Raw genomic sequence first — 17,544 nt, 5'->3', positions numbered from 1 at the left:
TACCTATTCAACATTGTACTTGATGTCCTAGCCAGAGCAATTCGACAAAAAAAAAAGTACATCAAGGGTTTACAAATCAGGAAAGATGAAGTCAAAATATCACTTTTTACAGATGATATGATAGTATATATAAGTCACCCTAAAAATTCCTCCAGAGAACTCCTAAGCCTGATAAAGAGCTTCAGTGAAGTAGCTGGATATAAAATTAACTCAAACAAGTCAATGGCCTTTCTCTACACAGAGAGTAAACAGGTTGAGAAAGAAATTAGGGAAACAACACCCTTCTCAATAGTCACAAATGATATAAAATACCTTGGTGTGACTCTAACTAAGGAAGTGAAAGATCTGTATGATAAGAAGTTCAAGACTCTGAAGAAAGAAATGAAAGAAGATCTCAGAAGATGGAAAGTTCTCCAATGCTCATGGATTGGCAGGGTCAATATAGTAAAAATGGCTATCTTGCCAAAAGCAATCTGCAGACTCAATGCAATCCCCATCAAAATTCCAACTCAATCCTTCAACGAATTAGAAAGGGCAACTGGCAGATTCATCTAGAGTAAGAAAAAACCTAGGTTAGCAAAAACTCTTCTCAAGGATAAAAGAACCTCTGGTGGAATCACCATGCCTGACCTAAAGCTTTACTACAGAGCCATTGTGATAAAAAGAGCATGGTACTGGCATTACAACAGAAAAGTAGACCAATGGAATAGAATTGAAGAACCAGAAATGAACCCACACCCCTATGGCTACTATCTTCGGCAAGGGAGCTAAAACCATCCAGTAGGAAAAAGACAGCATTTTCTTTTTTTTTTTTTTTTTTTCTTTTTTTTAAAAAATTTTTTATTAGATATTTTCTTTATTTACATTTCAAATGCTATCCCGAAAGTTCCCTATACCCTCTTCCTGACCTGCTCCCCTACCCACCCACTCCCACTTCTTGGCCCTGGCATTCCCCTGTACTGACGCATACAAAGTTTGCAAGACCAAGAGGCCTCTCTTCCCAATGATGGCCAACTAGGTCATCTTCTGCTACATATGCAGTCAGAGACACAAGCTCTGGGGGTACTGGTTAGTTCATATTGTTGTTCCACCTATAGGGCTGCAGACCCCTTTAGCTCCTTGGGTACTTTCTCTAGCTCCTCCATTGGGGACCCTGTGTTCCATCCTATAGATGACTGTGAGCATCCACTTCTGTATTTGCCAGGCACTGGCATAGCCTCACAGGAGACAGCTATATAAGGGTCCTTTCAGCAAAATCTTGCTGGAGTATGCAATAGTGTCTGGGTGGGGTAGTCTCTGGATGGTCCATCCTTTCATCTTATCTTAGCTCCAAACTTTGTCTCTGTAACTCCTTCCATGGGTGTTTTGTTCTCTATTCTTTTTTTTTTTATTACATATTTTACTCAATTACATTACCAATACTATCCCAAAAGTCCCCCATAGCGCCCCCCACTTCCCTACCCACCCATTCCCATTCTTTTGGCCCTGGCATTCCCCTATATTGGGGCATATAAAGTTTGCAAGTCCAATGGGCCTCTCTTTCCATTGATGGCCGACTAGGCCATCTTTCGATACATATGCAGCTAGAGACAAGAGCTCCAGGGTTCTGGTTAGTACATCATGTTGTTCCAACAATAGGGTTGCAGATCCCTTTAGCTCCTTGGGTACTTTCTCTAGCTTCTCCATTGGGAGCCCTGTGATACATCCAATAGCTGACTGTGAACATCCACTCCTGTGTTTGCTAGGCCCCGGCATCGTCTCACAAGAGACAGCTATATTTGGGTCCTTTCAGCAAAATCTTGCTAGTGTATGCAATGGTGTCAGCGTTTAGAAGCTGATTATGGGACGGATCCCTGGATACAGCAGTCTCTAAATGGTCCATCCTTTCATCACAGCTACGAACTTTGTCTCTGTAACTCCTTCCCTGGGTGTTTTGTTCCCAATTCTAAGAAGGTGCACAGTGTCCACACTTTGGTCTTCATTCTTCTTGAGTTTCATGCGTTTATCAAATTGTATCTTATATCTTGGGTATCCTAAGTTTTGGGCTAATATCCACTTATCAATGAATACATATTGTGTGAGTTCTTTTGTGATTGTGTTACTTCACTCAAGATGATGCCCTCCAGGTCCATCCATTTGGCTAGGAATTTCATAAATTCATTCTTTTTAATAGCTGAGTAGTACTCCATTGTGTAAATGTACCATAATTTCTGTATCCATTCCTCTGTTGAGGGACATCTGGGTCCTTTCCAGCTTCTGGCTATTATAAATAGGGCTGCTATGAACATAGTGGAGCATGTGTCCTTTTTACCGGTTGGGACATCTTCTGGATATATGCCCAGGAGAGGTATTGCTGGATCCTCCGGTAGTACTATGTCCAATTTTCTGAGGAACCGCCAGACTGATTTCCAGAGTGGTTGTACAAGCTTGCAATCCCACCAACAATGGAGGAGTGTTCCTCTTTCTCCACATCCTCGCCAGCATCTGCTGTCACCTGAATTTTTGATCTTAGCCATTCTGACTGGTGTGAGGTGGAATCTCAGGGTTGTTTTGATTTGCATTTCCCTGATGATTAAGGATGTTGAACATTTTTTCAGGTGCTTCTCTGCCATTCGGTATTCCTCAGGTGAGAATTCTTTGTTCAGTTCTGAGCCCCATTTTTTAATGGGGTTATTTGACTTTCTGGAGTCCACCTTCTTGAGTTCTTTACATATATTGGATATTAGTCCCTTATCTGATTTAGGATAGGTGAAGATCCTTTCCCAATCTGTTGGTGTTTTTTTTGTCTTATTGATGGTGTCTTTAGCCTTGCAGAAGCTTTGTAGTTTCATGAGGTCCCACTTGTCAATTCTCGATCTTACAGCACAAGCCATTACTGTTCTATTCAGGAATTTTTCCCCTGTGCCCATATCTTCAAGGCTTTTCCCCACTTTCTCCTCTATAAGTTTCAGTGTCTCTGGTTTTATGTAAAGTTCCTTGATCCACTTAGACTTGACCTTAGTACAAGGAGATAGGAATGGATCGATTCCCATTCTTCTACATGTTAACAACCAGTTGTGCCAGCACCATTTGTTGAAAATGCTGTCTTTCTTCCACTGGATGTTTTTAGCTACCTTGTCGAAGATCAAGTGACCATAGGTGTGTGGGTTCATTTCTGGGTCTTCAATTCTATTCCATTGGTCCATTTGTCTGTCACTATACCAGTACCATGCAGTTTTTATCACAATTGCTCTGTAGTAGAGCTTTAGGTCCGGCATGGTGATTCCACCAGAGGTTCTTTTATCCTTGAGAAGAGTTTTTGCTATCCTAGGTTTTTTGTTATTCCAGATGAATTTGCAGATTGCACTTTCTAATTCGTTGAAGAATTGAGTTGGAATTTTGATGGGGATTGCATTGAATCTGTAGATTGCTTTTGGCAAGATAGCCATTTTTACAATGTTGTTCCTGCCAATCCATGAGCATGGGAGATCTTTCCATCTTCTGAGATCTTCTATAATTTCTTTCTTCAGAGACTTGAAGTTTTTATTATACAGATCTTTCACTTCCTTAGTTGAGTCACGCCAAGATATTTTATATTATTTGTGACTATTGAGAAGGGTGTTGTTTCCCTAATTTCTTTCTCAGCCTGTTTATTCTTTGTGTAGAGAAAGGCCATTGATTTGTTTGAGTTAATTTTATATCCAGCTACTTCACCTAAGCTGTTTATCAGGCTTAGGAGTTCTCTGGTGGAATTTTTAGGGTCACTTATATATACTATCATATCATCTGCAAAAAGTGATATTTTGACTTCATCTTTTCCAATTTGTATCCCTTTGATCTCCTTTTGTTGTCGAATTGCTCTGGCTAGGACTTCAAGTACAATGTTGAATAGGTATGGAGAAAGTGGACAGCCTTGTCTAGTCCCTGATTTTAGAGGGATTGCTTCAAGCTTCTCACCATTTACTTTGATGTTGGCTACTGGTTTGCTGTAGATTGCTTTTATCATGTTTAGGTATGGGCCTTGAATTCCTGATCTTTCCAAGACTTTTATCATGAATGGGTGTTGGATCTTGTCAAATGCTTTTTCCGCATCTAAGGAGATGACCATGTGGTTTTTGTCTTTGAGTTTGTTTATATACTGGATTACGTTGATGGATTTCCGTATATTGAACCATCCCTGCATCCCTGGGATGAAACCTACTTGGTCAGGATGGATGATTGTTTTGATGTGTTCTTGGATTCGGTTAGCAAGAACTTTATTGAGGATTTTTGCATCAATATTCATAAGGGATATTGGTCTGAAGTTTTCTATCTTTGTTGGGTCTTTTTGTGGTTTAGGTATCAGAGTAATTGTGGCTTCATAGAATGAGTTGGGTAGAGTACCTTCTGTTTCTATTTTGTGGAATAGTTTGTGAAGAACTGGGATTAGATCTTCTTTGAAGGTCTGATAGAACTCTGCACTAAACCCATCTGGTCCTGGGCTTTTTTTAGTTGGGAGACTATTAATGACTGCTTCTATTTCTTTGGGGGATATAGGGCTGTTTAGATCATTAACCTGATCTTGATTCAACTTTGGTACCTGGTATCTGTCTAGGAACTTCTCCATTTCATCCAGGTTCTCCAGTTTTGTTGAGTATAGCCTTTGGTAGAAGGATCTGATGGTGTTTTGGATGTCTTCGGGATCTGTTGTTATGTCTCCTTTTTCATTTCTGATTTTGTTAATTAGGATGCTTTCCCTGTGCCCTCTAGTGAGTCTGGCTAAGGGTTTATCTATCTTGTTGATTTTCTCAAAGAACCAGCTCCTTGATTGGTTGATTCTTTGAATAGTTTTTCTTGTTTCCTCTTGGTTGATTTCACCCCTGAGTTTGATTATTTCCTGCCGTCTACTCCTCTTGGGTGAATTTGCTTCCTTTTGTTCTAGTGCTTTTAGGTGTGTTGTCAAGCTGCTAATGTGTGCTCTCTCTAGTTTCCTTTTGGAGGCACTCAGAGCTATGAGTTTTCCTCTTAGAAATGCTTTCATTGCGTCCCATAAGTTTGGGTATGTTGTGGCTTCATTTTCATTGAACTCTAAAAAGTCCTTAATTTCTTTCTTTATTCCTTCCTTGACCAAGGTATCATTGAGAAGAGTGTTGTTCAGTTTCCACGTGAAGGTTGGCTTTCTATTATTTATGTTGTTATTGAAGATCAGCCTTAGTCCATGGTGATCTGATAGGATGCATGGGACAATTTCAATATTTTTATATCTGTTGAGGCCTGCTTTGTGACCAATTATGTGGTCAATTTTGGAGAAGGTACCATGAGGTGCTGAGAAGAAGGTATATCCTTTTGTTTTAGGATAGAATGTTCTGTAGATATCTGCCAGATCCATTTGATTCATAATTTCTCTTAGTTTCACTGTGTCCCTGTTTAGTTTCTGTTTCCATGAACTGTCCATTGGTGAAAGTGGTGTGTTGAAGTCTCCCACTATTATTGTATGAGGTGCAATGTGTGCTTTGAGCTTTACTAAAGTTTCTTTAATGAATGTGGCTGCCTTTGTATTTGGAGCATAGATATTCAGGATTGATAGTTCCTCTTGGAGGATTTTACCTTTGATGAGTATGAAGTGTCCCTCCCTGTCTTTTTTAATGACTTTGGGTTGGAAGTCAATCTTATCAGATATTAGAATGGCTACTCCAGCTTGTTTCTTCATGCCATTTGCTTGGAAAATTGTTTTCCAGCCTTTCATTCTGAGGTAGTGTCTATCTTTTTCTCTGAGATGAGTTTCCTGTAAGCAGCAAAATGTTGGGTCTTGTTTGTGTAGCCAGTTTGTTAGTCTATGTCTTTTTATCGGGGAGTTGAGTCCATTGATATTAAGAGATATTAAGGAAAAGTAATTGTTGTTTCCTGTTATTTTTGTTGTTAAAGTTGGCATTTTGTTCCTGTGGCTGTCTTCTTTTAGGTTTGTTGAGGGATTACCTTCTTGTTGTTTCTAGGGCGTGGTTCCTGTCCTTGTATTGGTTTTTTTCTGTTATTATCCTTTGAAGGGCTGGATTCGTGGAGAGATAATGGGTGAATTTGGTTTTGTCGTGGAATACTTTGGTTTCTCCATCTATGTTAATTGAGAGTTTGGCTGGGTATAGTAGCCTGGGCTGGAATTTGTGTTCTTTTAGTGTCTGTATAACATCCGTTCAGGATCTTCTGGCTTTCATAGTCTCTGGTGAAAAATCTGGTGTAATTCTGATAGGCTTGCCTTTATATGTTACTTGGCCTTTTTCTCTTACTGCTTTTAGTATTCTATCTTTATTTAGAGCATTTGTTGCTCTGATTATTATGTGTCGGGAGGTATTTCTTTTCTGGTCCAGTCTATTTGGAGTTCTGTAGGCTTCTTGTATGTTCATGGGCATCTCTTTCTTTAGATTTGGGAAGTTTTCTTCTATAATTTTGTTGAAGATGTTTGCTGGTCCTTTGAGTTGAAAATCTTCATTCTCATCCACTCCTATTATCCGTAGGTTTGGTCTTCTCATTGCGTCCTGTCTTTCTTGGATGTTTTGAGTTAGGATCTTTTTGCATTTTACATTTTCCTTGATTGTTGTGCCGATGTTCTCTATGGAATCTTCTGCACCTGAGATTCTCTCTTCCATCTCTTGTATTCTGTTGCTGATGCTCGTATCTATGGTTCCAGATTTCTTTCCTAGGGTTTCTATCTCCAGTGTTGCCTCATTTTGGGTTTTCTTTATTGTGTCTACTTCCCTTTTTAGGTCTAGTATGGTTTTGTTCATTTCCATCATCTGTTTGGATGTGTTTTCCTGTTTTTCTGTAAGGACTTCTACCTGTTTGATTATGTTATCGTGTTTTTCTTTAAGGATTTGTAACTCTTTAGCAGTGTTCTCCTGCAATTCTTTAAGGGATTTTTGTGCTTTCTCTTTATTGTCTTCTGCCTGTTTAGCAGTGTTCTCCTGCATTTCTTTAAGTGTGTTATTAAAGTCCTTCTTGAAGTTCTCTATCATCATCAGGAGATATGCTTTTAAATCCGTGTCTAGCTTTTCCGGTGTGTTGGGGTGCCCTGGACTGGGCGAAGTGGGGGTGCTGAGTTCTGATGATGGTGAGTGGTCTTGGTTTCTGTTAGTAAGATTATTACGTTTACCTTTCGCCATCTGGTAATCTCTGGGGTTAGTTGTTATCGTTGTCACTGTTTAAAGATTGGAGCAGAAGCTGTGTTCCACTCACCAGCAGTCTCTAAATCCTGCGGCGGGGGTCGTGGGTAGCTGACGGTACCCCGGTGCTGGTCCAGCCGGAAGAGGCCTGTGGTCCTACACAGGCCGTTTTTCTGCTTCCCTAACTAATGCAGTCTCTGGTCCCGCGTGCAATTGGATTGGAGCAGAAGCTGTGTTCCACTCTCCAGAAGTCTTAAGATCCTGTGGCGGGTGTTGTGGGTAGCTGGTGAGTGTCAGCCGACCCTGCGTCCCAGCTGCCCCGGTGCTTTTCTGACCGGAAGAGGGTTGTGGCCCTATGTAGGCCGGATTTCTCTCTCCCCAACCAGAGCAGTCTCAGGTCCCGCGTGATTGGATTGGAGCTGAAGCTGTGTTCCCCTCACCAGCAGTCCCAAAATCCTTCGGCGGGGGTCGTGGGTAGCTGGCGGGTGTCAGGCAACCCTGCGCTCCCGCTACCCCGGCGCTGATCCAGCCGGATGAGGCCTGTGGTCCTACTCAGGCCGGTTTCTGCTTCCCTAACTAATGCAGTCTCAGGTCCCGCGCAGTTGGATTGGAGCAGAAGCTGTGCTCCACTCACCAGAAGTTTTAAGATGCTGTGCCGGGTGTTGTGGGTAGCTGGCGAGTGTCAGCAGACCCTGCGCCCCAGCTGCCCTGGTGCTTTTCTGACCGGAAGAGGGTTGTGGCCCTATGTAGACCGGATTTCTCTCTCCCCAACCAGAGCAGTCTCAGGTCCCGCGTGATTGGACTGGAGCAGAAGCTGTGTTCCACTCACCAGCAGTCCCAAAATCCTGTGGCGGGGGTCGTGGGTAGGTGGCGGGTGTCAGGCAACCCTGCGCTCCCGCTACCCCGGCGCTGATCCGGCCGGATGAGGCCTGTGGCCCTACTCAGGCCGGTTTCTGCTTCCCTAACTAATGCAGTCTCAGGTCCCGCGCAATTGGATTGGAGCAGAAGCTGTGTTCCACTCACCAGCAGTCCCAAAATCCTGCGGCGGGGGTCGTGGGTAGCTGGCGGGTGTCAGGCAACCCTGAGCTCCCGCTACCCCGGCGCTGATCCAGCTGGATGAGGCCTGTGGCCCTACTCAGGCCGGTTTCTGCTTCCCTAACTAATGCAGTCTCAGGTCCCGCGCAATTGGATTGGAGCGGAAGCTGTGTTCCACTCACCAGCAGTCCCAAAATCCTGCGGCGGGGGTCGTGGGTAGCTGGCGGGTTTCAGGCAACCCTGAGCTCCCGCTACCCCGGCTCTGATCCGGCCGAAGACAGCATTTTCAACAAATAGTTCTGGCACAACTGGTGGTTTTCATGTAGAAGAATGTGAGCTGATCCATTTCTATCTCCTTGTACTAAGATAAAATCTAAGTGGATCAAGGAGCTCCACATAAAACCAGAGACACTGAAACTTATAGAGGAGAAAGTGGGAAAAAGCCTCAAAGATATTGGTATGGCGGAAAAAATTCCTGAATAGAACAGCAATGGCTTGTGCTGTAAGATCGAGAATTGACAAATATGACCTCATGAAACTGCAAAGCTTCTGTAAGGCAAAAAACACTGTCAATAATACAAAAAGGCCACCAACAGATTGTGAAAGGATCTTTTCCTATCCTAAATCAGATAGAGGACTAATATCCAATATATATAAAGAACTCAAGAAGATGGACTCCAGAAAATCAAATAACCCCATTAAAAACTGGGGCTCACAGCTGAACAAAGAATTCTCACCTGAGGAATACCGAATGGCTGAGAAACACCTGAAACAATGTTCAGCATCCTTAATCATCAGGGAAATGCAAATCAAAACAACCCTGAGATTCCATCTCACACCATTTAGAATGGCTAAGATCAAACATCCAGGTGACAGCAGATGCTGGCTAGGATGTGGAGAAAGAGGAACGCTCCTCCATTGTTGGTGGGATTGCAAGCTTGTACAACCACTCTAGAAATCAGTCTGGCTGTTTCTCAGAAAATTGGACATGGTACGAACAGAGGATCCTGCAATACCTCTCCTGTGCATATATCCAGAAGATGTTGCAACTGGTAAGAAAAACACATGCTCCACTATGTTCATAGCAGCCATATTTATAATAGCCAGAATCTGAAAAGAACCCAGATGCCCCTCAACAGAGGAATGGATAAAAAAAATGTGGTACATTTACAGAATAGAGTACTACTCATCTGTTAAAAAGAATGAATTTATGAAATTCCTAGGCAAATTGTTGGACCTGGAGGGCATTATCCTGAGTGAGGTATCCCAATCACAAAAGAACTCAAATGATATGTACTCACTGATAAGTGGATATTATCCCAGAAACTTAGAATACCCAAGATATAAGTTACAATTTGCAAAACACATGAATCTCAAGAAGAATGAAGCCCAAAGTTTGGTCACTTTGCCCCTTCTTAAAATTCGGAACAAAACACCCATGGAAGGAGTTACAGAGACAAAGTTTGCAACTGAGACAAAAGGATGGACCATCTAGAGACTGCCATATACAGGGATCCATCCCATAATCAGCCTCCAAATGCTGACACCATGCCTACACTAGCAAATTTTGCTGATAGGGCCCTGATATAGCTGTCTCTAGTGAGACTACACCGGGGCCTAGCAAACACATATTTGGATGCTCACAGTTAGCTATTGGATGGATCACAGGGCCCCCAATGGAGGAGGTAGAGAAAATACCCAAAGAGCTAAAGGGATCTGCAACCCTATAGGTGCAACAACATTATGAACTAACCAGTACCCCGGAGCTCTTGACTCTAGCTGCATATGTATCAAAAGATGGCCTAGTCGGCCATCACTGAAAAAAGAGGCCCTTTGGACTTGCAAACTTTATATGCCCCAGTACAGGGGAACACCAGGGGCAAAATGTGGGTGGGTAGGGGAGTGGGGGGAGGGAATGGGGGACCTTTGGGATAGCATTGGATATGTAAATGAGGAAAATACCTAATTAAAAAAAAAGAAGCGAATATATTCTTATGACCCTGTAGTTGGTTGTATAAGTCTATGTAGTATGGTTCTGCCTTTGAATATAGAGCCCAAGACACATTGATTCATATTTTACTTAGGATGATTCAAGACCTATGATATTTTGGGCCTTTTTGGGTAGTAACAGCCAAGATGGCTAATGGTCATTAGCTAGATGGTTAGGGTACCTGGAATGCTTCATTAACATGTGGAAGCATTTAGGAATCTCAGTTCCTGACTGAAAAGAGTTTATCAGGAGAAACAAAATTGATCCTGTAATTGAATTGAGGCTATGGGATATTCCTCTGGTAGACATTAATATGGGTGATTTCCAGATAAGTTCAGAGAAGGAGAAATCCTGTGAATGAAGTGAGTCATCCATATTACACTGAGCATAGAAACTATCCAGTCATAGTGGACTTCAACTAAAATTAGGATAGTTTTCCCATATGTATACAGGTGTGTGTGTGTGTGTGTGTGTGTGTGTGTGTGTGTGTGTGTGTGTGTGTGTGATCACTGAATATAGAAAACATCATTTCTCCTGGATGCTGATTTGTGTTCCAGCTGCTGTATGAAAACAAACAATGATTGAGCTAGACCTATTGAAAAGCAAATTATTTTGAATAACATTTACTTTGCTCATCTTTACAAATTTATATTAACAGGACTTGACATTGTTTCATGAAAAAAAAAAAGGTTTACAAGTGAAAGAGGAGGATTCTGTGTGGTTTATTTGCCTACCAATTTTTCTTATAATCCTCTTACTCTAGCAGAGCTCCCATTTGTATGAGAAAAGACTGTATTCAGCTAAGTAGTTCTCAATAGAAACGTTTACTGTTTGTGAGAGGACAATTATATTTGCATGCCGAGAGTTGACTTGTTTACTGTAGGGACTTTTAAGGGGTTCTAGTTCTTCTTAGTTGCCCAGAACCATGGATGTTATCAATTTAGTTCCATTGACATGTGGACTCCTTATGATCCAAATACTAATCCAATCATGGGTGCCACAGCACTGAGGCTGTGTTAAACACAAGGACTCCACATTGCTTTCCTGTGGTAGCTTGCCTATGGTTGCTTTTCTGTTTCTTATAAGGCAATTTATTTGCTTTCTTTCAACCTGGATTTGGTTATATGAATCACTGTAGCTTGAACTCTTTCCCTTTGTTTGTTAAAAGTATTTATTTACATGATCTTGGCCTATAGATTTCTGGGACTGAAGACAGGAATGCATTTGCAGAGTACAGGAGGCTATGATTACATGATATATCAGCATCAGGATAATCAAGTGGTTGTTTTATTTTACATGAGTAAATAACTGCAGTAGGTTTAAGTGCATGGAGGAAGGGTCTTCCTGGAGTCTTCTGGCAGGTATTTCTGAGATATAACCCTCAGCTCAGGTCTTCAGATGGGGATGTTTCATGGAAACCCAGGCTTAACTTTGGACTTTGGTCTAATTAACCACATCTCATAAAACAACATAATGATGCTGATGACTGAAAGCACAGCTGTTAGCATCCCCAGTGGGAACACATGAGTTTTCTGCTTTCTTAGCAAGTCATCTTTCCCAACAGGAAACTTTGGTGGAAAATCAAGGGTACTTTCTCCATAAAGGTCCACCACATGGTTCCAGCTCACAGCCAAAACTGTGCAAATGATGTTTAGAACCAGAAACAATACAGAGGTATTATAGCACAGGATCATGAAATCAGGATATGGGGCTCTGATCCAGCAGACCATAATAGCCACAGAACTGAAAATAAGGACTATGGGCTGCATAGAATTAGCTAATAATATCAGGTCCCTTGCGTACTCAATCTCAATTGAAATGGTCCAGCTGGAGTTCATAGCACTGTGCACTGGCACTCTGGTTATTGAGCCTGATTTGTTGACTTCTTGATAATAGTAAGCTTCCCACAGTCCAATGTATACCATTTGTAGAGCCTTGTTGTTGAATTCCCACAGACGCCAGTATCTACTAGTAGCAAGGCTGATACCAAACCCCCAGACCATAAAGCTGCACAGAAGGCTTGTCAATCTGAAAATCCACTCCTTCACTTCAGCGGAACTATAGATGATGTTGGAGAAATACAGATTCAATCAGACACAACACATAAAAGAAAAGAAACAGTATAAGTTATTGTTAGAGAGCACCTAACTAGTCATATTTTGTTTCTTTTGTCTAGAAGTTGCATTTAAAACTTCTACATACATAGTTGTCTTTTAATTATTATAAACAAGAATAAACGAAATATTTTTTTTTCCTTTCCAATCATTATCAAAATATTGGAGACCGCTCAATGGACAAGAGAATTTGCTGTCCCTGAAAATGAAAATGTTTTTCAATATCCTCCTTGGGCAGTTCCCAACCTCTTCCAGAGGAGGCAATTCCTCTTCTGTCCTTAAATTACATGGTATCCATATGCACATATACCCCCAACAGACACATACCTCTGTAGTAAGTAAAATAAGCTATTTTAAAATTATTTGACATTTTGTAATGGTTTGTCTGCATCTACAACTATGTATGTGTAAACACTTTTGATCCTGTTGCCTGTAGAGTCCAAAGGAGAGTGTCAGAAACTGTGAATGGAGTTACAGCTTTTGGTGAGCCATTATGCCAGAACTTTGAATTGATCCCTAGTGTCCTTGGAGATTAGCTAGTGAACAAAATTTTATCAATGAAATATATGTGATACATTTATATATATACATAAACATTATGATTTTAAGATTGATAAACACAAAAGAGTAACTTCAGGTAGACCAGCTAGTTCTACAACTGGCCTAGGTAGGCACTGACATTCTTACTTGTAAACTTATTACAAATTATGAGATTATTTAAAAGAAAAATATGAAATCCTATAAATAATATCAGGATCCTGAACCTAATCCTGAAAATCTATTAAATATGGATTTGAGGAATATTGGTCAGTGGTATATCCATTGCTAATTATGTATTGGACAGTGATATCTATAATAAGTAAAAGTCTACATGCATACACAACACATACTACATAAAATAGAAATAATTGTAACCATCATGGATTTGTTGTTGATGTTGGTTTTAGTTTGTTGTGTTTTTTTGTCAAATTTCTCCCTTTAGATAGCCAAATTCACTTCAGTGAAATATGCAATGTATGTGGGCATATTTCACATAAGAAAATACCTTCTATAAACATAAATTACACTTAACATTGATACTCCAAATGAAGTAAGTTATGTGCATGTCTTATTTGCTCAAATCTGTAAGAAAATGTAAACAGCACCAAAAATTCTATCCTAGGGAATTTCTACAGTGTTGTTCTGCAAGAAGGGATTTAATTGAATCTTCCACTCACTAGAAGTATAGACCCTGTCCATGATTGAATGGTTAAAAGTCTTCAGAGAACCTAAAAACTATATTTTCTTGAGAAGAAACATTTTTCTCACATACCCCCCTGTTGTGGTTTGAATATGTTTGACTCAGGAAGTAGCACTCCTAAGAAGTGTGGCCTTGTTTCAGGAAGTGTGTTACTGTGCGAGTGGGTTTTGAGATCCCCTCCTCATGGTTTCCCATGAGACAGTCTCTTCTCCTGGATGCCTTTGATTAAGATGCAGAATTCTCAGCTTCTTCTCAAACATAACTACTGCTTCTGCCATGATGATAGTGGAGTGAATATCTGCAAGTGTAAGCCAACCCCCGATTATATATTGTCATTATATGAGCTGCCATGGTCATGGTGTCTCTTCACAACAATAGAAACTCTAATTAAGATACCCACTAGATTTCTAACTAGGTGGAGGCAATATATTTCGTACTTTAAAAGTTACACCAGAAAAGTGTATTTGGAATTGATACACACCTTGGTTACTACCCTGTATATAGAAGAGTAAGCTATGAAAAAGTGTGAAGGAGTATTGAGATTTTTTACTACCCCAGAAAAAATAGGGATATTCTTTTATTTCTAGGACTTGAGGATTTCCATGTCTCAAACGGGGAACTGGATGTGTGTTTTATCTGAAGAAAAAATTTCTAGGCAATTATGGATGTCTTTTAGATCTTACCTCTGCATGTTATAGGTGAATTTATACATTTGGAAGATGGATCAAAAAGTTTTTAGTAATAATGAATGTTCACATAGGAATCACTGGGGAAAAAAAAATTACGGTGAGGCAGAATTTGAACCACATAGAAAATTCTCACCAATTCTATAACAAGCATGCACTCTCTCTCTCTCTCTCTCTCTCTCTCCTCATGATCTAGTTCTATGAATTTGCCTAAAGATTATTAAACAAGTTACTCATTATTTGGTTCTACAACACTCCAATCACTAACCCAGATGCTATCTCCAATTGACAAAGAAAACTCTTTTTCTCTAATAGGGACTCACTGGGAGTACAAATTACTCTTACTTCAGGCCCCATGCCCTGCAGTAGATGCCCAACATAAAACAAACCCACTGACATTTTGAAGGTACCTTGCCTCACAATGCTGTGGGTGAACATTCTTTTTGTTTCTTTTCATTTGTTTGTTCTCTTTCCTTCATTTATATTAACAGGGCTTTTGTTTTTCAGTGTTGAGGTTTGATGGAATATATGTCTCTATGTGTGTGTGTGTCTATGTGGGAATTTTGCCCTCTTCTTCTACTTGTTTGCTTTCATCCTATGCCATTTTTTAACTGTTAATTCATATTTTGGTTTCTATTCCAGTGACAGGTAGAATGGGTATAATTCTGTATAGAGTATTCGTGGAAGATCTGGGAGTTGTTGAGTTGCTGAAGGTACAGTTTATTAAGAGATGATATTATATGAAATGTATTTTCTCAGTAAGAAACAAATTTCAATACTCATGAAATTGTGATAAATGCTCAAATGTATGATATCCTATATGAACAAAATGTAAAACAGTGAAATCATATACTTTTTCAGAAAAGTATAGAGATATAACCAACAATCAATGTCAGGAGAATTCATCATTAAATGCAGTGTTCACAGGCTCTCCTGATATTAGATGAACTTTTATTCACACAGAAAGACTGTCTACAATCAGCTGAATTTTATGTTATATACAGCAGTGTTCAACAGTGGCCTATAAAAAGGAAAATCAAGAATGACAGAAATTTGTGGAAAGTATAAAATATTTGTCTCTTTGCTTCCTTATCTCAGCTTGAATAAAACCTTTTTGTTCACAATACATTTGACTAAGAAGAAAAACACAATACCTCAAGAAAAGGTGTGAGATGGTTAAAAATCTTTATTTCCAGTGGTGTAGGCAGTGTAGAAACCTAATCATCTTTAAATTCTAATATGTGGTATTCCAATGTTATCTATCATTTTAATTTTAGGGCTTATTACAAAAGAATTCAAGAAACTTTAAGTAGATGATCATATAGCATTGTTTATGGCACTATTCACAAAAAGCAAACGTGTCATCCAAATATATGTTCATTTCTCACTGAAGGCATATAAAAATCTGAAGAAGAAGATGTTGACAGGTTATTTAATATGTGAGACTGTCAGGGAAGCCCTGCTAATTAAGGTTACAGTCTACCATGACCATATAACTTCTCTGAGCTCAATCCAAAGTGGAAGATTCCTTTTACCACAGGGCTTCAACTTCTCTGATCTTTTCTGAGAATCCTAACTCCTGCACCCTCTACTTGGAAAATGTTCTCACTCTCCAAGGTTCATATACAGTCCTGGTTGAGCCTAAATAAAATGTGTGCCTACAAACTCATCCTGAATAAAAGTATGAACACAAGTTTAGCTTTTTTTAAAAAAAGTGTTTCATTAACATACTTGGAGAAGGACTTCTCCTGGCAATCTCTCCCAGTCAGACTGCGATCCTATAGACTGGGTTCCTATAGATCCCATCTATTCCCAGCTCCACGTCATCCTTTTTGCCTGCTGTGCACTAGCTCCTAGACATCATTAGGGAGAAAGTGGTGCTGTTTAACCACAGCTGGCCCAGAACATGATACCATATGAAATCTTTTGAAAGGAGAAAATTACAAATAAGCAAATATTATGTAATTCCACACAAAAGAGACATGTGGTAGATTGAAATCCATAGATATAGAAGATATAAAGGTGGAAACTAGGCAATGGCCAGTGGGTGAGTATACATTTCATATGAGTAATTCTAAATGTGCCAGAGTTGTCTGTGAACAATTAAATGACAATATGCCATTTCCAAAATCAAGACAGTCTTTTCTTACATATATTATCATAGTAACAGTGCAGAATCAAAGGGTACAGAAGTAGGGAGGAGCTGGAGAAAGTGTGGGAGTGATATGTGATCACAATATATGAAAAGTGATAAAAGTATTATAAAGCAATATAATTTATGAAGATGTGAGGTGAATTTAACTTATAAAATGAAGGACACCCTATTGGTTTGGATTATTGAGTCATGATTTAGCAGTTTTATTTCCTGGAACATATTTAATTGTGGGAAAATTTATATATAAAGATCCTACTCAGAGTAGAATCCTAGAACTATAGATAGCTGAGTTACACCCATATACAAGTATTTACAGTGGCTTGGGGGGGAAGGTGGACTATACAATAGACTAGAATAGGAACTGTGGCAAGGGCAGGAAGCCCTTGCCCCTGGATTCTAAGATTACTTGGACCTTAGGTGGAGCTGTTTTTGATTCCAGTTGTTAACATTGAATTTTATCCCAGTTAGTTCCTGCTAGTCCTTCCATGTTTGCATTCCTCTGTTTTGTGTAAGAATCCATTAACCTCATTGTGCCTTGCTGGTGTTTCAATTAAATTCCCTATTCTCTTCTGCATAAAAAGTTTGATGCTTGATTTGACAAATTACATTCAGATCTGGCACACACACACACACACACACACAATTACATATAAAGAAATTCATGATGCTCTACATTGTATTACACAATTCTGGGAATGTTTCATTTCAAAGAGACTCTCAGAATGACTTACCTAATGATAGAAATCACAGTGTTAGAATTTACTGCTGTGATCAAGGTCACTATCAATTGTGATAAGCAGACTTGAGACACCATCCAATAGTGTTGAAGTTCTCTCTGAAGACCATCAACTGTTAAGACTATACAGGTATTCAAGAAGTCTAGAGGCTCTGAAAGCTCTTAGGATAGATGAATGTTAATGGCTGCTCAGCACTGAGAAGTAAGTTTAAACATTCTTATGTTTCCATGACTACTCTAAATAGTTGGTGGATTCTGAGCAGTGGAAATAATCTAAGAATCAGAAAGCTCTTTTAGGAATGGAAATTATGGATCAGGGGGCAAAAAATGAATTAAAGAAACTGTTCGGCTACTAGGGAGTACGCCCTAGGGCCTGGGAATTTGAATTTAGTTTCAGTTTATGAATAAAAATGAGTTTGAAAACAAGATGCCAGTACTTAGGAAATTTTCTGTTGTTTTTTTTTTTTTTTCCTGTC

At 39.7% G+C, this 17,544-nt stretch overlaps 1 protein-coding gene across 1 annotated transcript; it reads right to left on the bottom strand.

The window, feature by feature from the left end:
• Nucleotides 1–11,339: 11,339 nt before the first annotated feature.
• LOC146999815 (uncharacterized) lies at nucleotides 11,340–17,181 on the bottom strand. The gene is made up of 3 exons (XM_085834403.1): nucleotides 17,064–17,181; nucleotides 14,175–14,257; nucleotides 11,340–12,195 (listed from the first exon to the last, which is right to left on the bottom strand). The coding sequence occupies exons 2-3, from the start codon at nucleotides 14,201–14,203 to the stop codon at nucleotides 11,547–11,549; spliced, it is 678 nt and encodes a 225-aa protein (XP_085690529.1). The 5' UTR covers nucleotides 14,204–14,257; nucleotides 17,064–17,181; the 3' UTR covers nucleotides 11,340–11,546.
• Between the last annotated feature and the right edge of the window lie 363 nt (nucleotides 17,182–17,544).

The sequence above is a fragment of the Mus caroli genome, unplaced genomic scaffold, assembly GCF_978045245.1.
Source record: "Mus caroli unplaced genomic scaffold, Mus_caroli_1 scaffold_34, whole genome shotgun sequence".
Taxonomy (NCBI): domain Eukaryota; kingdom Metazoa; phylum Chordata; class Mammalia; order Rodentia; family Muridae; genus Mus; species Mus caroli.
This window is presented reverse-complemented; position numbering and strand designations above follow the sequence as displayed.

What these genes read in the sequence shown, in the direction of transcription:
- LOC146999815 (XM_085834403.1), bottom strand. Translation starts at nt 14,203, where the DNA reads ATGTATAAATTCACCTATAACATGCAGAG. An exon ending in TTCACCTATAACATGCAGAG is followed by an intron (nt 12,196 to 14,174) that starts GTAAGATCTAAA and finishes CATCATCTATAG; the next exon opens with TTCCGCTGAAGTGAAGGAGT.